Below are 27,431 nucleotides of genomic sequence, written 5' to 3'. Positions count from 1 at the left end.
ACACAGTTTATTCTCCCCTCCCCCCTGCCTTCCATCTCCCAGTGCCGGTCTTTGAAAATCCGTCCTGCGGTACCCACTTCCCCTTCTCTCCCATCGGGGAGCTCCAGGCACACCCAGCTCTGGTGGACACCGGCAGACACATACGTTATCTGTGGATGTCCATAAACCCCTGGCAGCCCACCCTCCAGCTGGGAGCTGATTCATAAGCAGGGGTTTTACAATGGGCTGTAATATGCGCTCTTGCTCTCGCTCTCTCCTCGCTACGTGTGTAACATAAACCATGCGTTTCCATCAGTCGCCCCTATCCCTCCAGCACTGGCTGAAGACCACCTCCCCAGCCCACACGTACGCCAATAGCAGTACGGAGCAACACATATTTAAAAGCGAATCACTGGCCCCTCTCTTCTTTCCCCCTCCCTTAGGAACGTCTGATTCCAGAAGTTGGCTGCGGCGGTCTCTCTTCTGCCATCAGACATGTCACTGAGTTGCTGTTCAGTTTCTCCACACCAGACTTAGGCTGATTTTTCTATTCAGGCACTTGTTTATTTTTAGCCTTTACCATAAACCTTAAAGAAAAGCCCAAAGCAGAAAAACAACCCCAACAACAAACGAACGGGGGAAAATTCCCAGCCCCAAAACAAACCAATCAGCCGCCAAATAGACCCCTCTGCACCCAACCCAGTGAGATGTGGTTGCTTACAGACATTACGAAATGCTCTGAACTCTGCTCAAGATGACTGGAATCGTCAGATTTACCATGTGAGGCATTTTGGACATAACAGGGTTGTTTCCATTTCACTCTTTTTCCCTCCTAAAGTGAACTAATAATTGTATCCGAATTGCTTTGCAGTCACCCTCTCCCCACATTGCCTCTCACTCCCAGTCTTGTCTTTGCAAATAAGCTGTTTGCAAAGAGACAAATGATTTCACTCTGTGGTTGCAGCCGGAGCACAACAATAACACAGCATTTTGGCATTGCTTTCCCAGGCAATACAAACAATCTGAAGACAGGCAGACCACACGCTTGCTTTCTGAAAGGGTCTCTTGCTGTTTTTGTATCACACACATCATTCCCATCAGAGGGGGGAAGTGAATTTTTGGGGAGGGTGTGTGGGGGAGGGTGAGGAAGAGGAAGGGAGAAGGGAACAGAGCAAAGAATAATTTTCCTGTCTTCTTGCCTCCATGCCCTGAGTAACTGAGCCCACCACTCTCAGTCGTGGTGAAGGGAATGAAGTGAGAAAATGGTGGAATGCAAAGGGATTTATTTGGGGGGGGGGGGGGACATGGGGTAGTGGGATAGGAAAGTGGAGGCGGGGAGGGGTGTTGGAGATCCAGAATCAAATACCTTCCAGGCAGCAGGTTCTCCATAATCCAGAATGGGTCATGACTTCCTCGTTCTTTTTGCTGGTTTCGTTCTCACTGACAGTTTTAGTCTTGCAAACCCCTCTGGAGTAAAGCCAGTAGTCGGTCCCCACAGCTATGGTCATCAGGCTGAAGGCAGCGAAAGCACCAACGGTGGTTAAAAGCATCTGAACACCTCTGTCAAAGAGCCCCATAATTCTTCATTATACAAATACCCAACCGCCTTCTGATTCTTGGGGTGTGTGTGTTTAATAAAATAAAAGAATAATAATTCCGACTAATAATATAATGGGTATATATAGAGAGATAGATATCAAAAAAGGGAGGTAAGAAAGCCCACGGAAAAGAGTGTAAATTAGAAAGACCACACGGGAAGAGGCTTGCCTTTTAAATCGGAAACGTTCTGGTTGAAATATAAAAAAAAAGGAAAAAGAAAAAAAAAGAAAGAGAAAAGAACCAAGAAAAAAAAAAGAAACAAATAAAGAGAGAACCCCCCCCAAAACGAGACGCCTTAATCCCTTTTTCTAAAATTCTGGTCTCCAGTTTCCATATGTAATGGCTAATTTGGAGATGGCTTCCACAGTGAACAGGGGAGCAGCAGCAGCATCCTCAACACAATCTCTCATTATCTGGACCTAGACAGTTAGAGACTGTAAGAGCAGAGATGCAACCTTCAGTCTTCTTGCTTAGCTCTGCAGCCTGCGCCATGAAAATCCTTTTCCTTCCCAGTTATCTTCCTTGGGTTTTTATTTTTTTTTTTTCCCGGCAGCGGCAGTCGCTCCAATCCTCTCTCACTTTTTCTCGCTTGCTTCTCCTTCCTTTCGCTCGCTCCTACCACCAAGCCAGACTGCCCAGTATACTGTAAGCCCTTGATTTCAGCTGAACAGGTGCCGAGGTCTCGCCTCCCATGGCTTTTCCGCACAGCCGCGGCGCTCGCTCCCGGCGGAGGTGGGCGAGGAGAGAGGGGGGCTCCTGGGGGCGGCGATGGGGAGGGAGGCGGGGGACAGGCGCGGCGCCCCTCCCGGGCGGGGGTCTCGGAGCTGCGCCCGGCTGCGGCACCCCCTGCCCCGCGGCGTCCCCCCGGCGGCTCCCGGGCCCGCTACTGCATCAAGGCGGCGGCGGCAGCGTTGGCGGCCGGAGGTGCTGAAGGACAGCTCCGCGGCCGGCGGGGCGGGCGGAGCGCAGCGGGGCGCCGGGCGCCGCAGGGCAGCTCGCCGGGCGGCGGTGCCGGAGGAGCTTTCCGCGGTGCTGCAGGACAGACCCCCCGCCCGCCCTGCCCGCCGCGCCGCCCGCCCTGCCCGCGCCACAGCATCCGCGGGCGGCGGCCGCCCTCCTCCGCTCTGCGCGGGCAGGCGGGCGGGCGGGCGGGCAGGGAGGGGCGGAGGGGGCAGCCCTAAACACCCCCCCCCCCCGCCTCCTCCTTCTCCGCTGCCTTTCCCCGCCGCTGCCAGCCCCGGGCAGGGCTGCTCCCCCCGGCTGCCGGAGCCCGGAGGAAGGCGTATCTGGCTGGGGCTCTCCCTCTTTTCTCGCTTTCTGCCTTTCGCTCCCACCCGCTCCCCCTCGCCGCCCCCCGGCCCGGCTGCCTTCGCATCCCCGCCGTTACGAGCCCGGAGCTGCGAGCGCAACCCGCGCGCCGCAGTGAGACCCGCACAAAACTTCAGTCAGACGTTTCTCTCCCCAGGAGACAGGGGAAATGTAACGTGGAAGGGTAATTTAGAAATAAGCATCTATTTCCCTTATTTTCGCTGTCGCTATTGTTTTTAAGTGTTTGCTCTTCACTCTTCTCGGGTTCGCTGCAAGTTGCATATGTTTTTGGTGTTGCTTGTTTTCCGTCCCTCTGTCTCCCCCTGACCAGTGCTGTGTGAATCCCTGCGTTCTGACTTTCTCTTTGTAGCTTTCTGTGAAATCCCAAAGCCTGCTCCAAGAAGCAGACATTTTGGGAAGATTCTTCACGAGAAAGGGCGATTTCTTATTATTAGTATGATTTTGTTAAGGAAAGAAACCACCAACCCGAATTCCTTCCCCCTCAACCCTCAGAAAGCAACCCGCCTTTCAGTCCTCATTTCACACAGAAAGATGCATGAGCTGAATGAAGGCAGACTGAAATCTATTGCTGCTTAAGTTTCCTATGTCATACGCATCCTGATAGTACCAAGAACGTATGCAAAATTGTGCAATGCTAACATCTAAGTATGTCATAATCCTCTCTCCCTTCCTCAGCAGTATCATTACACCAGGTTAATTACATTAGTCACCTCCTGGTTCTATACATGTAGCTGCTCATTAATGTAACAATCATAAAGAAAAGAAATTATCTAATTCTCGATGCTGCCGATTTTCTTTCTCTCTGATCGGATTCATTGTTCAGTGAACAAGAGACCAGAAGGGCTGCTTTAGGTTCACTGCTGTTTGGAGGGGGAGAAGGGGGAGAAGAGCTGAGGGGAGGGGGTGCTGGGAAGTTGAACCAGTTGGAGGGCTTCAGCTACGGTGTAATTTCATAACTCCATTTCTCTCTTCTCCCTTCTTCCTCTCTGGGTGCAGCCTGGGACTGCCCTTTCAGGACAGTCTCCCCCAGGACTGTCGGACATGAAAGGCTCTATAGCAAGCAGCGGGTGATGAGCAGCAGCGAGGGCACTGGCTGCCCTACAGACAGCTAATCATTTTCCCCCATTTGGAGGGCTCTGTCCAGACTGCCCTCGCAGCTGAGACCAAGGTGGGGTGTTTACCAGCAAGCACTCATGGTGTGTGGCATCAGCCATATGCAGATTGCCACTAGCAGGCAGGAAATATCCTAGGGGAGGCAGGAGAAGGGATGCGGTGAAGGGGGGAGGTGATGGTGCAGCTTGAGCCCACTGACACATTTCTGGCGGAAAATGACAGTCGCTAGCCTCATCTGGAGGACTCCTGGCCTTCTCCTCTCTCACACAATGCAGGGGTTTCTTTCTGCACTCATGGAGCTGCCAAAGAGCTGAGGATGGGCAAGGGGGGACATGGATATCCCTTTAGCACTCTGAGTATGGCCTGCTGGAATACTGGGGAGTATGGCAGCTGTGGGCAGGCTCTCTGGACTGTTGGCCTTGGTTTAAACAAATTTAGAGGTGAAGAGACGTGGAGAATTCCCCTATACTGATGGGAGATTATGGCTCTGCAGAGCCTGCATCCTAGGACCTCTCCTCCCCTTCTGAAAGCTTTCAACTGAAAGAGGGAAGGCATATGGGAGGAATGAGTCATTCTGGGGGCTCTGGGCTCTTTTTGTGTTGGTGGTCATTCCTCTCCAAGCCCACCCCAGCATTCAAGTCTTCTCATTCTTCAAAAGAAGGTAGAAAACTGGGCCAGGAGCCTGGAAGACTTAAGGAAGAAAAACTTCAGCAGACTATGCCAGCACTAAAATCCATCAAGCACCAACATCGCCATTTACGGAAGGGAAAGGCATACTGGAAATATCTGGAGCTCATAGCTCCAGGGAAAGTGGGCTACTCAGTTACTCTGTGCTCTTAAAAAAGTGCAACACAGCTCTTCTAGTAATGTCACACAAGCAACCTGGCTGGAGTGAGTGGAAGCAGGAAGAGCTCAGGCCCTCTGAAAGCTCGCTTGTCCTTACACAGCAGGGTCATTCAAAGAGGAGAGGGAGAGAAGGTGTGATGCTGTTTTTTCACTTAAGGCTCTCCTGTGTGGCTAAGTGTTCATTTTGTTGTGACAAATTGGAATGCGCCTGTGGATCAGGGTGTGCCAGGCTGCACAAATGGGGTTGAGGATCTTGCTTCTGCTGGCATGAATCTAGTGAGACAAGTATGGTGAGCGAGCAGTCACTGCAGAGGCTGTAGACTGCTGTTCACAGGGCACCCCAACACAGTGAGAAAATACATATTTCATCTATAACAAGAAAAATGCTGCTGAAATAGCTAGATTACTTATCTTTAAATTTCACTAATCCAGTCAGGTTTCAGAGGATGAAACAGAAGCTGGTCCAAAACAGAGATTCTCAAACCAATCTGTGACTGTTGCCTTTATTACATATTTCTACAGATTTGACAAGTTTGACTTCAAATGGCTGCAGCGACAGGGCAGGGGCACATTTTCCCCAGAGAAACTGTCAGTACAAAAAGGCCAGGCCTGCAGAGTACTGAGTTCTTTAATCTCTGGCTAAGAGGAGGGAGACCAATGATGGTTCAGTATGTCTCAAGATCAGGACTAAAGGGGGCTTCCTGCCTTACACTTCCGAAATTCCAGAAATAATTCTCTTCCTGATATCCTACTTATATGCTCTTAGACCATTCACAATAATCCCTCTACAGTTCCAAATGCCACAGGAGAAGAATGGAACAAAGGCAATGCAAATGCCAGAATGTCCTGTGCGACTGCTTGTGCTGTGGCTAGATGCTGTGCTGAGATTTCATCTTTCCTACAAAGAATCATTAAAAATGATAATACAAAATGAGAATACAGACTGAAAACACTGTGGCAGATTTTTACAACAGTCGCATCTTACTGAATAGTGCAAAACAGAATGACATCTATAGAAGAGTAAGGAGAGAGAAATTAATAGTCTGGAGGAAATAGAGAGATTTTAAATTACATTTTAAATTACTTGAAATGAGAAGCTGATGAGACAGGGAGCCGCAGGAAGTCTGCTTCCAATGGCAAACCAAGAGTGCTGCTATTTGTGGAGAGAAGGGGCAGTGCTGTAGGAAAGAAAGGGGCACGAGAAAGATGCAGGAAGGGAGATGAAGGGCATGAAGTCGGAAGCAGCTCCATGGGATGGTAATGGAACTGAATAGAGTATTTGTGCACTGAGTGCTGCAGTGGGGCTTTTCAGCTCGTAGGAAAAAATCAGACAGTGATCTGGTATCTAGGAATCTTCATACTGGGCAGGCCATCTCAGGAGGAGCTGCTGTAATGAGATGTAAAAGAGATGGAGTTGATGCAGCTGTTCTGCAGGCAGAGCAGAGGTGTTAATAGACAGATACACCAGCAGAGAAGATGTTAGGAAGAATAAATTGGGGTTAGGGTGATGATTATAGAACTGAAAGTCAATGGAGCAGAAAAGATGGAAGTGAGATATGATCCAGAAAAAGAATTAATATTAAAGAAATTTCACTGGAGAAAGTTGAAAAAAACCATATATCTGTATAGTTAAGCAAGCAGGGGGGGTGATCGGAGCAGTCATCACTGGCGTCCAAAGCTGAGGGACCAAAAGTTCATAAGAAACATTATTCACATTATATCTGCATGCTGGTGGTTTTCTTAGACCAAATTAGAAACTAGTAAACCGAAGACAGATTTTTTTTTTGTTTATTTTTTTTTGCCAGAAAATCACAGGTAGAGAAGGTAGAGATGATGGAGACAGAAATTCAGATGGAAAAACAAACAGCACCTCAGTGGTCATCTCTCCTTATCTTGAGGTCTTTTAACATGAGAATCAACATGAAAGACAATGTAAATATCAAATATTCAAATACTATAGGAGATTCATCTCTAGCATAACATTGTGACCAGAAAGGAAGAAAGAAGAAGGGAGATACATGGCATGGAGATCTAATGATTAAATTGAGGAGGACTCTGTGCAAAAGCAGTGCTGGTGCCACCGTGAGAGCGCACAAAAAGCTCCTGCATTAGATATGAGTGGAACTCTAACAGCGAGTAAGTATGAGGGTATAAGGCTACAATACATAAGTCCTTCAGTTTCTGACCTATATACTCTTCTAAACTAAATCTTTTGAAAAAAAAAATATCATTTAGTCTTATACACTCTCATAATGCAACACTTTCATAGTTTGTGGAGGCACTGAAACAAAATCCCAAAGCTCACCAAAGTCTATCCACTGATTTTAGTGAGATCTGGGTACTCTCATAAATGAATTGGGTATCAATGGCTGTCCAAGAAATCTGTTGCAGATTGAGTCTTGAAGTTGAAACTCCTGTGCCATCAGCACAAGGCTCCTTTGTCTCACACAGCTTTTTCTTCCATTGAATGGCAACCTTTGAAATATTTGCTCCTTGAAGATGGCTGGAAAAAGCAGTGTCATTTCATGTGCCTTGTGGGTTGAATTCTTCAGAAAGGGAAAGGCTTCCTTCTTTACTTGAAAGAGATAGTGGGAGAAGATTGGGATTCCCAGGATGAATTTTCCGCCATGATGAATTGCTGGGATGAGAACTGTTTTGCCTCTCTTCCTCTTTCCATGCTGTGCTGAGGTTTGTGTGTACAGCAGCCTCCTAATCAATAGGAATAGAAAAAAAAATCAATGTCTGCAACCCATTAACTGTAACAGAGGGCAGGCTGCTAACCAGTCACTCTAGCTGGAATTACAGTATTTGGTAAAGTATCCTCAGTGATGAGATATGAGGAGATATATATATACACATTGACATGTAAACTTACTGAATAAGGCTAGCAGAGAAAATCAGTTGTGAGGACATTCCCCTATCTCAACAGAATATCTATCCCACTTATTTGCATGTTATGTTATGTTATGCATATTTAGTTATGTTAAACTAAAGACACTACCCCCCACACCCCCCAGATGTTGTCCCTCATACTTTTCCACTCCAGAATGTACATTTTTCTACACTTGATCTATAATCCCAGGTTACCTTTGTGCTGGCCTGTCCTGTGTATAAATGAATGCAAGCCTCTACGCACCCTTACTCCTGCATAAACCATGTTCCATAGAAATCCTATTTAAGACCCATTTATTTACGTCATTCCTACTCCTTTGTTGTATCTTCAGACCCTTCATGTAAAGCTTTGTGTGTTTTTTTTTTTCCCCTTTCTTTCTTTTCTTTTTTTTTCCCTCCTTCCCATCCATATGCAAAACCAAATCAGGCACAGATTGTTCTCATAGCCATCCATATACCTCCAGCCCTGGAAGCATATTCCAGGAAACAGGGCCAAGAGGTACAGAGCCTTGACACCTGGATAAGCAAACACCTGAAAATCAGAGCTAAAGAAAACAAAGAAGAGGAGGAAAGAACCCGAACAGAATCACACATTGTTCACAAGAAGGTGGTGAAAAGGGTATAGCACAGGTTTTGTGATCAGAATTTGCTCTTAAGTCAAGATGCAGGTAAAAGGTCTCCTGAACAGATCACAGAGCAATGCGTCTCACTGGAACTGCATGAAATATGGGCACAAGTAACTCAGTCTTGTTTGAAATAAGTAAGTCCTTTGTCTATTCATTCATTAACCAGGACTAGAACTCATCCCAGACCTGCCTCTTGTGGTCAGGGATGGTGTCTTCTGGTCAGAATCCACGGGTTAAAAAAGCCATCGTTTTTTGACAAATAGGTATATGAAATGCCAGAGAGGAAATGTGCAGCAGCTGTGGTAGGACTCCTAAAGAAAAAAAAAGCCCATTCTCAGGTAAACATAGCAATAAACAGAGAAGAGAATTGTAAAGAATAAGGCAAGAAAGAGAATTTGTTGGTTCCTTTTTTTCTGAACTGAAGATTTTCAGAAGCTTCCTGGAAACATTAGTACAGTGATAAATGCTGGAGGAAAGCGAGGCCTACAGTGAAGACGCTCCATGTTGACCCTGATCAATATTCCCTGATATCAGACTTTCTTCCAGTGTAAAGGGCACAGATGAGGACAGAGAAGAGGATCCTGTCCAGCCTCATCTATTCGGTATTACCATTTAAAGCCACAATCCAGCCTAAACACCAGCTTTTGCCATCTGGTACCCTCAGCTGCCACAGAGGCATCGCCGAGGCTTCCTGTATGGGGCAGACTTGTTCTCCGAGGTCTGGTGGTACTGCTGCAGGTAACCCTTCTGCAAACCAGCTATATATCCATCTGTCTTCTTTAGGACCCCCCTAGCTCTTGTTTTGTCAGATAGCCTATGGTGTCAGGGATGGAATATCGAACTTTTAATTTTTCTGATGCTCAGTAATAAATCAGGGTTAAAAGAGACCCTAGAAGGAACATCCTAAGCAAAACAAAATAAGTGGTTAGGCTCTGGGATAATTTATATTGTCGCTCTGATTTTTCAAATCAAGAGGAGCATGTATCCCAACACCTAATCAGGAGCTCAGTGAGTGGGGAATCTTAGAAAGCTCAAAATCACAGGGTCCCACTGATACCGGTGATAACAGGCTACAGATTTTAATGGGAGGAGGGTTTCTTTTTGTAGTCTCACATAGTCAGGGAGGCATCTTGTGAGATGTGCGTGTACTTTAGACACTGTTCCAGTGAAAGCCAGCTGGTGCATTGTGACCACAGAGCCATTGTATGAATTCCCCAGATTTGGTTCTATATTACCATCACAATGCTTTAGGGGCCGCAGTGTGAATTCCTACAGAGGAAGTAGGCTAAACACATCAGATTAAGGCAGTCAGATGCTAGACTGAAGCATTCTGGTATGCTCATGGACAGAAGCTGAAGATGGGTGACATTCCCTGCCTTGGGAATGAAGGCCTATTTTAAAAAGAAAACAAAACACATATGTCTATTTAGGCTCTTAACTCCATGTTTAGACATTGAAGAACTGTCCTGATTTTCAGTTGTGCTGAGCAGTCAGCATCTCACGTTGATTTTACAGAGCAGTATAGGCTCCAAACACCTCTGAAAATCTGGATGTCTGTTTTGATATCAAGATGTCATTTTAGCAGATTAACCTCCTACAGCAACAAAACTCTTAATAGAAATGAAATCAGAAGTTCCAAGGCCAAATGCTGGGCTCATCAGGACTTGCCACTTTCAGTCATTCACTGCAACTACTAACCACTTGTGAAGATCTCTGGGAACGGTATGTGCAGAGTTTACACATACTGTGGCAAATCATGGCAAGTGAGGGCTCTTATACAGAGCAAATCAACTCCCAGCAGTGCCAGGGAGAGCCCTCGGCTCTTCCAGCTCAACCAGGCCAGGCCCAGAGCCTCGGTGACATCTCTCTGCTGGCTGTGTGGGGCTCATCGGCAGCGCCGACCCCAGCAGAGGCTGGCCACACACCTCAGGACATCCTCCAAAGGTCTGTTGTTGTCCACCAGCGCCCAGCGAGCAGGTTTGGCAGGGGGCACCGGGAGGTGTACCTCAGCATTGCTCCCCCCTCCACATGGGGACAGAGGGACACGCACAGGAGAAGACAGCTCGGAGGCAGGAAGAGGGAATCTCAGGCTGGTTATTCCCTGGGTTAGGGAGGTGGCCGGAGATGAGCTGTGCATGGCTTGGCTCTCCTCCCCTGCTCGCCACCGCTGCACTCTTTGACAGGACACTTTTCCAGGTTGCTCGCGTCATTTGGATGAAACTGTTCAGCTGCCATCTTTCCAGTAGCTGGTCTGACGCGACAAACTGCTTCTCTGCTTCACAGACCACTGGGACTCTTCTCTGCAACTGACCTATATTAGTTTTAAGCTTCATTCGTTCTGGCCTGCACTCCCCTCTCTTCTCCCACATGGAGCACATGCACTGCTCCTCCCCCTCAAACAAACACCTTTATACATCCAAGGACATTGTAAAAATAAAATGATCACAACCTGGCCCTCCGGGAACCTCGGTTTTACAGTTTGTCCCATTCTGATGCCAACAGAATTCACAACCCAGTTCAAAAGAGACAGACAGTGAATGAGAGAAAGCAGGCAGACAGGCAGGCAGAAGGAGATGGAGGAATCAGGGAGAGACTAAAAGGAGCAAAAGAAAAGAAACAGGGCAACCAGAAGGAATAAGCTGAAACAACAAGGGGAGGCACATAACCTAGAAGTCTGGAGCACAATAGAGAAGGGGGAATGGAGTTACAGGGAAGGGTAAAAATTTAAAATGATAGAAAGTTGAAGGAAGACATAAGGGAGGAGATGAAAAAGACACAGAAAAGGACAGAAAAGAAAAGAAATGGTCAAGGGGAGGGGTGGTGGTAGTCAGGCAGCAAAGCAAGGTGGCGAGTATGACACGAGGTGGAAGAATTAAGAAGGTGCCTGTGAATTTGGGCGCTGTGTTTTTCATGTCTCCTTTTCCATTGAGAGCACACTGCGAGGATAAAGGGCAAGAGGGAGGAGGAGAAAATGATAAATAAATGCTTGACCTGCCATCTTAAACAGCTCCCAGCAGCCAAGCAGGTACACTGGCAATAGGCAGCCCACAGGTTGCAGATGCTCAGGTACTCTGCAGTTCAGCAGGCAGGAAACAACCTGCGCCTGCACACTGGCATTTACATTCCCTGGTCCACTGGGTCCCTGCACCAGCAGTGAGCCATGCGTGCATGGAAATGCTTCCTTTTAGTACGGGGGATTTGTGCTCTGATCTCTGCCCTGCGTCCTCTCTCCTGCCCCAGTAAGAGAACCTCAGCCCCAAATACACAAGCGGTAACACTGTTAGTCTTCCTTCTTCCCATACAAGCCCCCTCCTGTCCCCCTGCCAAATCCCAGTTGTTGTTTGCGCTGCGAGGCTGCCTCGCCTTGCCACATCTCCCTTTTTCCCACGGTTCATCTCTAGCTTTGCTCTTTTGCTCCTTCTTATAGCTCTGCTTTATCTCTCTCCTCGTTCCTCATGGCTGTTCTCCCTCCCTGTCATTCACTCAGCTCCCCCTTACACAGGCATATACAAACACGCGCACGCACACACGCAATCGCTTTATCTCCATCTCTGTAGTTATCCAGTTACCTATTACCGTAGCGCCTGGCTGACACACATCTCTCCCACAGACAATCCATCTCTCTCCCCGCCACACACCGACCGAATCCGCCTGCTTGTCCTTCCCGCTCAGCCTTGCTCTCGCTGTCCCCCCGCCAGCCCGTTTCTTTGTCTCCCCCCACCCCAATTCTTCCGCCTGTCTTTCCCTCCCGCCAATCCGTTCCTCATCCCCTCTCCCCATCTGTCCGTCTGTCCCTCCTTCCCCTGGTCCTCTCGAGCTGATACCCATGGACCCCGGCGCATCTCCCCTCGCCTGCCTCGCCCCCCCTCCACATATTTCATCTCTTTGTGTCTCCTACACACCCAGGCCCACGCTCACTCTCTCCCATACTGAGAGGAGGCGGCGGCAAAGAATTTGCTGCTGACCGCTGCATTGCTAGGAGGCAAACACATGGCCGGCCTTGTGCAGGCCAGTTTCTGCCTGAGTGCCCCAAGTCACATATCCCCAGCATCATCTCCGGCACTGGGAAAACAGATGGTATAATAAATGAGAGCAGTCTGACAAAAGGAGGAAAGGGTGCCTGCCTCGGATGCCCCTCACCCGCAGGGAGACGCGCATCCGACGTGGGCACAGCTCTCTCGCTCCCGTACCAGTCCAGTTTTGTGCCAGAACTAGCCAGCCGAGCAGGGCACAGGCTCTAGCCTCGCACAGACGGAGAGTAGAGGGGTAGGGAAGGGTGGCAGTGTACAGAAGGACCAGTGTTTTTTCCTGGCATTGGTTTATAACCCCAGCGAGAGGCAAGAGGCATGGAGAGTGTAGAGGAATCAGATATTAGAAAGGTTGTGGACCCAGACGGCATCCAGTGATCGCTTCTGCCCTACTGAAGAGGGAAAGCCACCCTAGTGGCAGCCTTAGCTGGGTGGGCACCAACAGCAACGACTCAGTCCACTTAAAAGAAACATCCCCAGGTCTCAGTGGGGTCAGAGACTAGAAAGGACAGAAAGAGCTGCATTAACCTGCTTATATCCATACCCGAAATGCCCTCCTGCCCTTTCCCAGTGTCACGGCACTGTCCAAGAAAGTTCCTTTACCTCCTCCACTACCTTCCCTGACATCTGCATCCAGAGACTCGCAGCTTCTTTTCCTCTACGTTTACCTCAGCTCCAAGAAACACACTGTTATTGCCAGTTTCCAAACCTAACAGCACTCCTACCCCACCTAACATTTTCCCATTCCTTGCAGCCTGATACCTCTGCTGACAACAGCAGTGAAAAGCTTTATCTTAACTCTGTGGGACTCTTTCCCAGCCTCTGTTCTGCTGCCCTCACAAACCGATTTCATGCCTGATGCTTAAACTGCAACCTGAATTCCAACACGTCCTGGCTCACAGTCCCCACACTGAAGCCATCCAACGTCACAAAACCAAAGTCCTAGAAATAGCACGCAATGGCCACGCACAACTGTTAGAGTACGTGATGCTTTGCAAGAGTCAAAAGAGATTAGCAAAAGCAAAGAAGGGAAACCAACACAGGAAAGAGATTCCTCCCATGCAGAGCTGAGGGCATTTTTAATCGTAGTTAGTTTTATTTGTGAACAAGGTGATTTCTACCTGCTTTACATTGACCACATATACATTGCATTTTTCTATTTTTTGAGGCTACATATTGGTGTTTTGGGGAGGTCTTCTGCAGTACGAACTGGTCACGAACAGTTTTTGTTGTGAAATGTCAATGCTCAAGTTGTAGCCATCACATCTGCTTGGTCAGGTGAAGTGCAGGTTCTCTTTCCGTTTTCTGAATGGATGGATATGATGTATTCAGGAGGCTGCAGCACAATTATGCATAAATGTTATGGGTTGGTTGCCCCCCCACCCCCCTAAAAAAAAAAAAAAAAAAGCTTTAAGCAAACGTATCACCCAGTTTCTAGCAAAAGAAACAACAGAATTAATTTGTGTTGTAATAATACAAAGCTCTGTGGGTAATAATCGTGTCTACTACCCTCCACTCAGAAATCCCCTTAGAAGAATTGAACTCAATCTGAATTTCCAGCACTTCTTCACACTCTTCCACTGTTTTTAGTCTGACAGTGTCTGTAGCCTACCTGCTTTTTCTGGTCTCACCTGAATATGCTGACTTCAGCCACTGCTCCTCAGAGCATCGCAGCGTACTATAATTATCTCCCCCCATTACTTGTCATTATGGGTTCTCACTGTTGCCCTATCAAACCCCAGCGCTGACCCCGTCACGCAGACTCTAACTCACCCTGCCTTGTTCTAATGCAGGCCCTACATCTTAAACCTAAACTGATGGCTACTGTTGACCTTACTTGTCATAGCTCTGAATTCCCCAAACCAACCTTGGCCCGGAGATCTCGGCCCTGAAAATCTATGTTCAGTTATTTATTCTCGCCACCTGTTCTCCAACCTGCAGCACTAGCATGTATCCTCACTTTCCCTCAATGGCTCAAGCAAAAATTACTTTTCCTCCCACTTGATTTCCATACATAATTCTACAAGCGAGGAAAACCCTTAGGCCTTTCCACTCAGATTTCCCACCCTCCCACTCTGCCTCGGCAAATCCCTTGGGCTTTTCGTGAAGGAATACACACCCCACTCTTTCCTACACACTCGCCTGTTCTCCTACTGCTCCTGCATTTCCACTGTTCAAGACACAGCAGCTAATCGGTTCTGCCTATGCAGCTGTTCTAACAGTCCCTAACTTAAGGTCCTCACATTGTATATTTTTCCAGTACTTGTGCAGAAAGATTACAGGCTCCACATTTCTCCAGTTGATGCATATCTGGCTGGAGGGAAACTCATCAAACTGACCCCATCCCCGACCCCGGCTTGGCATGTAGGGTCTGTCACATTTCCCTTTTAAACATTGCCAAATTTGGATTTGATCTCAGAGACCAGGAAAGAGAGCAATTCCGGGCTTTTCTTGACAAACAGCTCTAGGGGAGGAAATATGTGAAGCTGTGACAGAAAAATGAGAGAAAGACCCCCCAATGAGTAAAAAACATAATAATAATAATAATAAATCCACAACTCCAAGTCAGAATGAGAACAGCCAGTGTCTGTGAAAGTTACACTGCAGCAAGCTCTGAAGAGCCAAGACGAGGCTGCCAGGACTCTGCTGGGGGTCTTCTGCCAGAAAATTACACTCTGGACTGAGCAACATCCCGATCTCTCAGGGGACTTTGACAGGGAGTCACAACACCTAAGTGCACCGAAAGGACCAGAGGCTGAGGGGCCCTCTGCTTTCTCCCTCCCCCAAGCATTGTTGTTCCGGGTCAACAGAGCCAAGGGCAACTGGCACAGAAGACATTGTTCTCAAGGCAAGATGACAGCAGGAGGAGGAAATGGGATGCGAGAAGCAGAGAGATGATGTGCCCTCAGGCTAAGAGGGACGTGGGGGGGCCAACATGGCCCTTGAATAGCTCCTGCTCAGAATCCACCTCTGCTGCAGAAGGTCCTAGAAATCTCTTAGCCGCAGGACCACGGAGTACCATCTGCAAGACGAAAAGATTACTTGCTAAGAACAAACAGAGGTGGCTATTCTCCATCAAGAAGTCGATATGAGATAGGAAAAGAAAGACCGAGACCCCATGGAGAGAGAGGGGTCCCATAACGGATGGTATCAAGAATAGGAATGTCTTCCTGCTACTAGCAGAGATCTGCCATCACACTGCTGGCTTTATACAGGCAGATGAGACAACAACTGCAAGCAGTTGCCACCTGAACATCACAGATACAGTAATCATTAAAAGCAGAGCACAGCCTTGAGCAGGGTACGGACCCCCACGGATCTGTGTAAGCACCAGCAGAAAGCATTTGCTGCCCGCAGAACAGAAATACAGTGTTTTCCCTGCTGTCAGCACCTGCGTCAGGCTCCTGCTTTCTCTTGAGATACAGCTCTTAATTGGGATAGATTGTACGTTTTCTGCTGTAGCCCGGCCCAGCTCCCGGTTTAATTGCTAGTTTATGACTTAGCCTGTTTTGTGCTTTCCACACTACTTCTTTCCCCACTTAATCTAATAGAATTATATAAAGTATTGCTTGGAGGACCTCGGGAGGCCACACGGTTTATCCTTCTGCCCCAAGGCAGTATTTCATTTTCAACAACATCATGTGTCTTTTGCTATCAGTTCAGATTGGCCCAAGATGTATAGAAGGTAAAGAAATGAAGCTTACCCAAGGGAGTCAATTGGAATAAAAGACTAAATCCAGCCCTTCAAGTCGCCGAAGTTATATCAGAAATAACCCTGGACCAAATGGTGTAATTTATCAGATCAGTTTTCTGAAAGATGTCTTTTCTAAAGTTTTAAGTCTCTAAAATGAATAAATCTCTACAAGGAACTTTTTCACAGCCCCATTTCAGTATATTTAATGCTTTATTATGAACAGCAGTGACCACTCCATTGTTAAGACTGAAACAGCTCTTATCACAGAATGATCAGCTTTGAAACTCCTATTAAATCCCACAATAAAACCTGATCTTTCTGCAGTTCTACATCCTGCATTTCACTTCATGGTAGAATATGTCTGGCAAAACAAAACCAAACCACTGAAGCATCTTTAATACGACAACTTTACAAAAATGGATTTCCAGTAAAATTTCAGAATGTCAGTCAGCTTCCTAAAGTTCATTCTTCCATGACAACTTGACTAAAAATTCCACTTTTTTTTTTTTTGTCTATTAATCTCTCTAAGATGAAAGGTAGCATTGGGAATAGCCAACTAAGAAATTAGAAGGCTTTAAAAATCAGCTGGTAATGTTTCAAGCCATGTAAAGCAGGGCACAAGTGTAAGAGGGATTCTGTGGAGCAGAAACATGAGAAATGAGGACCAAAGAAAAGGTAAGAAGGAAGGGCTCTGAGGAGGAAAGATTTTTTTTTTTTTAATCAAACAAGCAAGCAAGAAAAAAGGACTATATATTAATCTCTTATAGACGGTTAAAAATGCTGCTTGTTTTCTCTCCCTTCTTTTGAAATTTCAGTTCTGGTTGAGCTGGGGCTCTTCTAGGTTGTAAACATTCAGTGCTGCAGGTGCTCAGCATGCACAGCTGGACAAAGTAGGGGAGCTGTAAGAAGACAACAAGCTTCCTGGTCAGCAGACATGCTTTCTGCCTTCCTCCCACTGTCCTCCACGGTGTCTGTAATTCAGGGAATTGCAAAGGCTATAAGCAGCAAAAAGCATCCTCGCTCTATAGATATGACCACAACAGCTGCTGGCCACAGTAAGAGAAATTACTAATGGCTTCAGACTCTTACTCGTCCTGCTCATCTAGCTCACCTACCCACTACCCAAACTCCTTCACGCAGACACAGAACTCTTTTTCACAGCCTGTCTGTATCTGGCTCCCATGGACTCCACTCACCCTTCACTACTAGTCTCTACAATCAAGGTCGAATTAGGAAAATAGCATCGCCTGCATCATGCTGGTATTGTATAGCACATTAGCCACGAAGGAACAATATATTACGCTTTTAAAATGCATTTGGAATGACTGAGATGGTTATGACCAAACATACCATTTTGACAGACATTAAATCGTGTCTACGTTAGTCCTTGAAATAGTGCCGTAAAATCAAGTTGGGCTACGTGCTTTAGAGACAACCTTTTTCCTAATTCTAGTCCTGGCCTGTGGAAAGAAGGAAAGGGGCAGTGGGTGAATCCCTACTGATAGCTAATTAGATTATATGTTTCCTCTCTCAGGCAATATATCTTTCCCTCCATGGGATGCATTTTTCTTCACTAACCTATCAAAAGCAGCTTCCCTATAAATCACAAATCACCTCTGCAAGCACTCCCTTAATGAGATCCTCCAGCTTTTGTGTTCATTTAATAAAACAATGTTCACCAATCTTCACCTTACTGGCGCATTTTGACTGTTTATTTGAAGCTATGGGAAGTCTTTCTGGGGCAGAGAGATTGAACTCCCTAGTTAAAGATCATACAAGATTCATTTCATCACCTATTCCCAAGGCATTCATTCCCCCCCTACACCACGTCACAGGTGGCAGACACACCTGGCATGATATTTTCAGTATGAAAAAATATCTGTCTTGTGTTGTAATCACATCATCAGTAGAACTAGGGGCAAATGAGCTACCGAATCAAAACAAACCTTCTTTAGTTCTTTAACTAGATCAGCACAGCATCCAAAATAGCTTTTATTCTTAATAGTCAGAGGCACTAACATCTGCAGGCAAACCTCTACCCAGCCCATGTAAATAAAGAGACAGCCCCCAGAATTCACAAGGCAACCCATGTACAACAAGGATGCCAATTCAAGTCAAAAAGGGTGAGTCTTCTAGTGACCCTAAACCCATGGAGGAGTCCTCCTTATTTGGAGGAAGTAAAAGCTTTCCCAGCTAGTTCTGTCATGTTTTCCCAAGTGGCTTCTTGAGGGAAAAAACAAACAAACAAACAAAAACATTATTCATTTTCTTTCCTAGAGGGCTCAACTCCTGCTTAACCCCTTTAGCTGGTATTCATGCTCCCTAGCTAATTCCCAGCATTGACATGCTGTTGCCAGTGAAACGAGCCCAGCTGCTATTCCAGATTCTTGAGGTGTTTCATAAACTCTGCTACAACATCTACAGTTATATTCCTAGCACTGAGCATAAAAATGGTTATAAAATATATAAAAGTCTTGAAACACAGATCCCTGAAAAGCCCGCCTGAAAAATCCCTCAGTGTTTATTCTCCATGAAAACGACCTTGCCCAAGGGAGGCTAATGTAATTTTGGGAGGAGAGAAAGGTTACAGTTTTGAGCTCCTCAGTGCTAGGCCCAGCTGCAAAGCAGTGCCTAACCATGGATGCTTTCACACACCGCATTAGCAAATAGATTCTTACAGAGGCAACATCAATGCACCACGCGAAAGAGTGCTCTCTCTAGGCTTTTGTCCTTTCTGATACAAAACTTCCAGCCAGACATGGCTGAATCAAAGTAACTTAACGAGGTTGTTTTTCATTTACTGAGTCTTGCTTCCACTAGTGACATCAGAATCATGGTCTTTGCTCTGAAATTCAAGGATAGGCAGGGGAAGTTTAACAACAAAGATGAGCCTGATTCTAGTAAGAGATTGAGAACTGAATCTAATGAGAACACAGAATTGAAAAGCTCAGCTGACAAGATGAAAAATGACACAAAAACACATAAAATAACAAATGCATGAAGAAAGAAAGATAATTTAAGTCTTAGATTTGTCCCTGGAATAAAAGAGGTATTCTTACTATACGACCCCATTCTGCAGATATGCCAATTTGGATGTGACAGTAGAAAGTCCTGCTTGCTTCATCAGAGGTAGCTTCTTCAGAAATCTTGTGACCTGGGGCCAGCAGAGGGCACTGCATTACCAAGTGACAGTGGTACAGATGCAAGACAGACAGCTCCTGCCAGACAGCGAAAGCCAGCCTCATTGAAGAAAAGAACCAGATACCACAAGTTAGAAAAAGATACTAGTCATCAGCCTACCAGTCCTACAAATGATATGGGTAACACTGTTAAAATAGGCCTCAAACTCTGGGCGTTCCCAGAAACACACCTAAATCCACCTCAATCCCCATATACCTGAGTCTCCATGTATCAACTACAGGGCACAGGCTTCCTACTGAAAATGCTTTTCAAGTAGCAGGACCGAATCAGTCCTGCCCTGCAAGGCTGTGTTGCTTAAGTTGAAAAATATCCTGTCAGCTTCCTCTCTCCTCCTCCAAACCTCTATATCCTTGTTTGTAGCAGCAGGAAGTCTGCTGAGACATGAGACAAGGCACTATCAAAGCAAAAAGCTGGCAATTTCCATTCCGCCCTCCCCCTTTTACTCCCCGCCTCCTCCAACCTACCAGACTTCCAGTGAGCAGAGAACCAAGTTAGAGGACACAAAAGGAATGCTGAGGTAGCAACTCCAAAAGAATGTCTTTCCACTTGCTTATTTCTAGTTTATTTTGAATTACCAGAAGATAACCATGAGGGAGCAATCATCTTTTTTCTTCTCTCTGTATCCCAGTCCGCAGGATTCTGGGCCCCAGAAGAAGCTCATAAGCTAATTAAGTCATTCCCAGTCACGGCCCTCAAGCTAGTGAGTGAAAGGTTTCCACTTTCTCTTTGTACAGTTGGTGGAATGACTTCGCCAGGATGTGGAAAGGGGCCTCAAAATTTTTCATCTCCTTCTGAAAAGAAACAAGAAAGTTGTGAATGACAGATGGGATAAGCATTTTACTATTTATGCTCTAACAGCTTCACAAAAGACAGATTAAAACTGAGGGTGAGTTAGAGGACAAATATGCGGAATTCAGCCCCCAGTTATCTTTCCTCACCTGAAAGAGAAGATAACTTTACAACACCCACTTCCACAGATGGTGAAAAGAGCAGATACTCACCACTGACATCTCACAGTATTCCAGGCCATGCTTGTCAGCCCACTCCTGTGCTTGTTTCTGCTCTACAACTCGACGACCAACCAGATCTGTTTTATTCCCCACTAAGACACCTACAGAAAAAAAGGAGAAACAAAGGAAAACCAGAAATGATGACTTGTTAGTAATAAATGCTGGAACATTTGTAGAAGTATCTGATAAAGTCGGAGGCACGGATAACAGTCTAAAACTATCTAGAAAAGGTTCCACAAAGGCATCATCTGAAACATACTCATGTCTTATCTGAGCTGTGACAAAAGCAGATGAATTGGAGGAAGCCATGCCTGCACCTGCTTTAAAATAAATATTCTATGCCACATATCAGCAGGAACAACTGCTGCCATACAAAAGGGGAGCAGACAACAAGAATATCACCCATTTCTTACCTGGGATGTACATCCCAACTGCTTGAGCCCTCAGCTTCTCCAGCCACTTGGCACAGTTGTTGAAAGATTGCTCATTAGTGACATCATACACAAGGCACAGGACGTTTGGTTGCTCCCACTGCACAGCAAGAAAGGAACGTTGTCAGCTCTAATGAGAATGATGTGGTCAACAGCCAGCCTGCATCTGCACGGCAAACACAGATGCTGAGACAAAAATAAAAAGCCTAATATGCAGGAACCCAACGCCCAGGCTGAGGTTTCACATCTCTGTTGATTAAATGGGTAGCTGGCAGTGAGAGAGGTGGTCTTGCTTTCTTTCCCCATTCCTGTCTGTATGGTCCTGCTCCTTTACTTGTACCAGCTCTGGCACTCATCTGATCCCTGAGGAAGCTGATTCTTCATGCTGAATCAGTACAAAATTAATCCTAGAGAAAAAAGTAAAAAGGTTTCCTGCCAGTTTGAGAAGCTGAGTCAGCTTTCAGAGGGGTCCCTTGCAAACCAGACGTGGTGCAAGGGCAACAGCGCAACTGCTTCTTGTAGAGCAACGAACCATTAGGTGGACTTTGCCATCTTATCAAACTTGGCGTCAATTAACTGATCCTACACCTTTTCAGATGAGATAGCACAATGGAGAACTGTACAGGTAAGGACAGGAATGAGTGAAGGAGAAAAAAAAGTATCAAGGACAGTGTTATGCTCAAGGACAAGAATGTGTCCTGTTGCAAAGACATCACTATAACAAAAAAAAAAGAAAAAAACAGCACCAACAAAACAAAACACAAACAACAAACCACTGCTGGAATAGCAGCAAAATAGATGTTTTTCTAAGAAATAAAAATAACTTTAAGCAACAGCACAGAACTACTGCCAGTTAAATAACCCTATTTCTTTTGTGAAAAAACTGAAGGATTATCTGCCTGCTTTCTTCTTGAAAGTATTCTAGTACTTTTACAAGTTTCAGATAGGTAGAACAGGAAGCATTGGCAATTGAGGTAATCGCTCCCATTTACGTTAAAGACAAAGTTTGCTGTATCTGTCAGACTGGGGAGTTCAGATCTTCAAAGCAAAAGCACTCCTTTGGAAGGAGAGGACTGTTACATAATACTTACCAGTTTCTCCAGCATCTCAGAAAATAGATCTTTTCCTGCAGAGTCAAAAATGAAGAATTCCTGAAAGCAGAAGCAGAGAGAAGGTTCTTGCCAGGAATACCACAGTGTAGGGCAAGCTTTTGAAGGTAAATACTGGAACTTGCCATTCCTGCATTTTGTTCAGTACAGCAGTCTCGGGTCCCTAAGAGACAAGCTCTCTGCACTGAGCATTCCCAAGTTCAGACAGGATAAGAAAATAAATGGCTATTTTTCATGAATAAACACTAAAAGGATTACCTCCGGGGCCCTGGGTATGGTTTCTGCCCCTACTGGAAACAGAATACGTGGAGTGAGACAGTAAGAAGCTAACTTGCACTATTTATATAAAATGATACACATGTCCACATCCCAGTAGTGGGACCGTAGGGCATTAAGGAAAAAAACGGGTGAGTTTCAACTTCCAACATAAACTAAACTGAGTGTCTTAAAAGACAGAACAGAAACCTAATGATGCTGGCAACAGCTTTGGTTTAACATGCTCTTTAGATATAACTATGTAAAATATTTTTTAAGATTAAACTAACCCCGGAGTCTCAGCAATTGTATGCTACCAGCCTCATTTCCTTAATGCAACTTAACGGCCTTATGAACATGCAGTGCAGTCTTCCACCAGAACGAGATAGAAAGTGAGGCTTGAGCTCCGGATGTCTCTTACTGACCCAATTTATGTCACAGAAAAACTCACCACGCTATCACTTGTCTCTGGAACTGATACAGCCTTCACCAACAGTTCAATGCCTGTTGTCTGTCAAAAAGAATCAGGAAAACAAGGTTCAGAAGACTTTTTAAGAGCCTGTCCAACTACATATCAACTACGCATTGGATTGAGGCAATTTTTGTGAATCATTACAATCCCATCAAACAGACTGTTGGGAACTCAGCAATGATCCTCATAGTTCTGGTAACATAGTCCTGCTTACATGTCAGAGATGTGTAGATTTGCTCAGGAGGAAGAAAAAAAGATGCAGAAATACCAATGTCCAGATCTTTGCCTGTATACTAGGGTATTAGCTGATATCTGTGGGGCCACATTTACTATCACATTGTTGCTCTAATGCATACCTTAGAACGTTTTGCACCAACCATGTGATCAGCTAACATATGGGACTGAGATTATTCACGCCTCTTCCACCTTTTATCTCATTCTGCTTTGTAGCTTGTTTGTTTGTTCTATTTCTATCCTTAACTTCTGGTTTCCATCTTTATTTCAATGAATAAACATATTTTAGTTTTTTTTCCCCGCACTTATATTTTCCTTTTTTTACTTTACTTATATTTACTTTTATTTTTATCCTGCCTCTGATTAGTCATCACCATTGATTCTCTCACTGAAAGACTGCAAACTGTATCCTCTTCATCTGGGAACAGTTTCTGTAGATTATAATTATCTTGGGGCTGTGCAGCACATCTTCATGTTTGCATAGTGATAAGCACACTGTCCACACGCACATTTAATAGTTGGAATTAAGAGCTTTTCTCCTTCAGCAATGCTTTTTCATAGAGCATTCCCTAAAGGGGGAAATTCTCTCACACCGCAAAAGCTTGTGAAAATATTTGTTCCGCAGGAAAATTATAAAAATTAATTGATTTACTCTGCCTTGTTTCAAAATCAGCACCCACTTAATGTAAGGATTTACAGAACTTTACATAGCTTCTCTTCAGAATCTAAGCTGCAAGAGAAAGAAAACCACATAAGATCCACCTTGAACACCTGAACTTAAAATCACATTATTTATTTTGTTCTAGAGCTTCCAATTTCTCTTATGTGACTTAGAGAAGCTGTTGGTTGGCAGTTTGAGTCTGTTGTGTCATTTATGCCTACCAGCGTGTAGTTCTTCTGAAAATGAGCCCCATCACTGCGGAACATCTGAGCTAAAGCACTCTTCCCCACGGCTGGATCACCTGAAAAAATAAAGATTAAAAAAAAAAAAAGTTAATCTTAGAGAATCTTATTTTCCCTCAGTTCTATTCCTATCTTATGCCATAAGAACTTGGACACTGCAAATCTGAATACAGGCAAGATAACTGTCACAAGAAGCACAAAATAATCTAAAAGGTACTACCTACAGGATGAAATAAATATTGCCATTATGTATATTGTTGCTAATATCAGATTTCTACTCCATGAGTAACAGCAAAGGGTCCGCAGATCAGGCTTGACTTGCTGTTTGTTCTACAATTCCCGTCTACCCCGTAGCCTTTACCAAAGAACTTTACCAAAGAACTCAAATTTTCCAGATACAGTGTCTTACAGATAAAAACATACCAGGATATGGGAGACTGGGCTGCACAGGCTGATTTCTCTCCTTAGAATACACATTTCCACAAATTCAAATTCTTGTTATATACTGAGTTTAAGGGAGAGACAGGTCATTCATATACTACAAAGCTGTAACATTCCTCGATGAACTCTTCTTGCTGACCCTGCTAAGTGAGCAACTCTTGCTGACTCAATGCTGCCGGTGGCTCATTAGTTGCATCCTGGGCATAACAGAAGCAAATGTCACTTGGCTGGAGAGAAAGAGCCTGCTGATTCATCCCTGTATGGAAGGCAAACCAAGGGGCTTTAGTTTTCGCTCTTCTAGAGCCAAGGTTTACCAGTGCGGTTTGCGGAACACTTCAGATAAACCTGAGAGCTGCCCTGCTTTGAGTCGCTGTTACAATCTTACTCTTTAAGACCCAAAGCAATGGCAGAGAACTGCAGAATTCAGGTATGCTCAAATCATTCCATGAAACATAACATTACCCTTGCAAAACAGATCTAGCAACGTTCCCTGAGGGCTTACCCTCTCTTCACATATCCTTTCACCAGCCTGGATGGCTCAAAGGGACAGAAACCAGGAATTAAATATCTCAGTGTTTGAGCTTTTATCCTGAATGGAACATTCACAACAGCCAAGCCTGGGACACCAATCCTCTATGTTACATTGTCAATAAATAAATCCAGAAAGGGGTGTATTTTGACCCTATTACAGCTTCCTAGATGGCTTTGTGAAGGAGACTGGGAAAGTTATCTTCTCGCATGATACTGTAGAGTAGGAAGGGTATTTTGGATGGTGCCAATTGCTCCTAGATGCATTAACTAAATGCGGTTCTTGTTAAAACACTTTTAGCATGCTTGCTTACTTTGAGCTGAGTTGGGCTCATAATATTTAGACAGGAAAATCTGGTAAATCAGCTTGTTTGTTCCCTGATCAATCCAAGCTTGTGCTGAAGACAACACTCCGTTCTGGGTGGAAGCTATTCTGTATTTCAATAGACAATTAGATCTGTCTTTGTGAAATGAGTTAGAGAAGCATACATTGCTCAGAAGTGCGTAGACTGCTTTTATTTTCATCATCCAGTACAAATTCTTACCTAATGTGTTGCTTTTCTTTAATTTGACAGCCCCATTTTTTCCCCCTCTTTTATTCTTCTCTGCCATCCTCTTAGCCCATTATATCATTACACTTTCTCAAAAGAAGTTTCCTCACTTTTCTCATTTAGTTTGGTGTCATCTGCAAGTGCTGCATCCCACAGCTTTTCCTCCATCCATATTTCCGTTATTCTGCCAGAAACCGTAGCACGTCTGTAAAATGCCTACTGCTGACAACTGTCTCTTTACAAAGGAAACCCCTTCATAGCATCTCCACAGTAAGCTCAAACAACAATATCTTTGGCTTTTGTCCGTAAATTACCCTTGAGATAACATAGGAATCGCTTTCTGTTGTCAAGTTAATGGCCTCTCTTTTGCTAATAAAAGCCCTTTCCCCTCTGCTGTTCTCCTTGACCTCAGTGCAGCTCCCAATACTGTGATCCACTCTATTCTTCATAATTTCCTTAGGAACACAAGCATTTCTTGATCCACCTCTGATGTTTTCACTCCTACCAACGTAAGCGCATTCTCTTGTTCCCTCCAGATTGCGGCAGTTACTCATCGCTCATATCCGTTTCATTATAGCTCTCTCTTCTGGAAGAAAGAAGTTATTTTGCCAGGTATGCTACATTAATTTATTATTTTCAATAATATATGAATATTATCCTAGTATTTAGGAGCCCTGCATATGGAACAGGACATTTCTGTTGTTTGTATTGTGAACAGAATTGAAAACGCAGCTCCAAACCCAATTGGGTTTAAGCACATAACTGGGTAATCCAAGGAAAATCTACAAGAATCTAGACCTGTCATGGAATTGGCCTTTGATAACATAAACATCAAGACCTGAAAGACTTAAGCAAATCCTATAGACTGGGATCTGAGAACTTCCACATGAAGGAACGTGCAAGTTTCAAGTCCAGAAGACAGGCCACGGCACTGTCCACAGTAACCGCCAACAAAGAGCAGGGAGAATAACTGCTCTCTGTTTGCCAAGCTTGCACCTGGCTTTGTGCAAGCTGATGGTTATCTCTTTCTGAGGGGAAAAAAAGAAGGCAAAGGTTTTATTCTGGGTGAAAGAAAACAGGTTTGCAGCAAAGAGCGAAACCCACATGTTGTCTGCACACAAAGGTTTACGGTCTTCTGTTTTGGGGCTTCTGCCTCAAACTGCATGGAACTTCCACGAAGAGAATCAAAAAAAAAAACAACAAAAAAGGCGATGAAGTTTTCCTCCAGCAGCGTTCACAGCCAGCTGTACTCACTTCCAGCACCTCCACCACCCACCCTGCCTAAATAACCCGGTGATTTCACCTCCCCTCCTTTTTTTTTTTTTTTCCAGGTTCCAAGTCTCTCGGGGAGAAACCAGCCCCTGTGCGTGCAGCCGAGCCCCCAGCCTGACATGACAACCCCCCCCAACCCCTGACAGGACTTCTCCCTCCACCCCCGGGGCGAGGCCTGCCCCAGCCGCCCACCCTTTCCCTCCCACTCCTCCCCCGCCCCGGGGCCGCCTCCCCTCGCTGCCGTTCCGCACCGCCGGCTCCCCGCGGGGCGGATGGGGCCGGACCCACCTGCCAGCAGGCACTTGGCGCCCAGCTTCACCATGGCCCCGGCCCGGCCCGGCCCGACCCGACCCGATCCGGGGGAAGGCGGCGGCCGCCACCCGGCTCTGCCGCGGCCCTAGCAACGCCGCGGCCCTAGCAACGGGGCGCCCCGCCTCCTTCAGCATTCTCCGATTCGATTGGTCTCCAGCTCTGCTCATCAAGGCTATCACGAGTTACTATTGGTTTCCGCGCATTTCCCGCCCTCCGAGCGTCCTGTCACTCGAACGCGAGTCCCCACCCCCTTCTGGGGCGGTGCCGTAGTGGTACGGAGGCAAGGGGGTGATTTCTGCCCAGCAACTATTACGTTTGCGGAGACCGGCTTCTTATTGGGTAGAACACAGAGGACCGTACCATCTAGCCAAAATTAATCCACGGGGCAGACGGCAGAAAACACTAAAACTACGAGCAAATAACTATAGAACAGTGGTGTAGAAGCACTGAGGAGGGAAAAGAAAAATGAGAATAAGGGATAAAAGCCCCCATTTCCCATCTCCCCCCTTCCCAAACTAATGGAATCTTCCTTTCAGGAGCTCCCTCACCCGCCCGCCCGGCTGAGACCCTGTCCGCGTATGCGCATGACCGCACCCCCTCAACCCG

The 27,431-nt window shown here is 45.8% G+C and overlaps 2 protein-coding genes across 9 annotated transcripts in view; both read right to left on the bottom strand.

Moving 5' to 3' along the window:
- CACNG2 (calcium voltage-gated channel auxiliary subunit gamma 2) overlaps nt 1-2,542 on the bottom strand; it is a 50,728-nt gene extending 48,186 nt beyond the window's left edge. Inside the window, exons 1-2 of one of the 2 annotated variants that reach the window (XM_083836718.1) lie at nt 2,034-2,542; nt 1,346-1,491 (exon numbers count right to left, since the gene is read on the bottom strand). In XM_083836718.1, the coding sequence (XP_083692844.1) occupies nt 1,346-1,487 (142 nt within the window). In that variant the 5' untranslated portion in view covers nt 1,488-1,491; nt 2,034-2,542. Of the gene's footprint in view, nt 1-1,345 lie in introns of both variants that reach the window. The other variant, XM_083836717.1, reaches the window with a different exon arrangement.
- Nucleotides 2,543-6,639: 4,097 nt separating this feature from the next.
- IFT27 (intraflagellar transport 27) lies at nt 6,640-26,957 on the bottom strand. Of its 7 annotated transcripts, none has more exons than XR_014586315.1 (8): nt 26,802-26,956; nt 23,701-23,780; nt 22,564-22,623; nt 21,840-21,899; nt 20,731-20,848; nt 20,309-20,418; nt 19,883-20,098; nt 6,640-7,575 (listed from the first exon to the last, which is right to left on the bottom strand). XR_014586315.1 is itself a non-coding variant. In XM_083842543.1 (7 exons), exons 1-7 carry the CDS (start codon nt 26,833-26,835, stop codon nt 20,000-20,002), a joined length of 558 nt encoding a protein of 185 aa, XP_083698669.1. In that variant the 5' UTR covers nt 26,836-26,957; the 3' UTR covers nt 19,847-19,999. The 7 variants fall into 7 exon arrangements, 3 of the variants coding, with proteins under 3 accessions (XP_083698669.1, XP_083698668.1, XP_083698670.1); XR_014586316.1 differs by lacking the exon at nt 6,640-7,575 and adding an exon at nt 8,803-13,799; XR_014586317.1 differs by lacking the exon at nt 6,640-7,575 and adding an exon at nt 8,803-13,748.
- Between the last annotated feature and the right edge of the window lie 474 nt (nt 26,958-27,431).

Source organism: Anser anser, assembly GCF_964211835.1.
Source record: "Anser anser genome assembly, chromosome: 1".
In the NCBI taxonomy this organism is placed as follows: Eukaryota; Metazoa; Chordata; class Aves; order Anseriformes; family Anatidae; genus Anser; species Anser anser.
Note: the sequence above shows the minus strand (reverse complement) of the source record. Positions and strands in the feature narration are given on the sequence as shown.

Excerpts from the sequence above, each read along its gene's own strand:
- IFT27 (XM_083842542.1), bottom strand. The coding sequence starts at position 26,835 with ATGGTGAAGCTGGGCGCCAAGTGCCTGCTGGCAG. Across the intron at positions 21,900-22,563 it reads CAGAGACAAGTGATAGCGTG|GAATTCTTCATTTTTGACTC; the intron begins GTGAGTTTTTCT and ends TTCTGCTTTCAG. Across the intron at positions 20,099-20,308 it reads AATACTGTGAGATGTCAGTG|AAGGAGATGAAAAATTTTGA; the intron begins GTGAGTATCTGC and ends GTTTCTTTTCAG.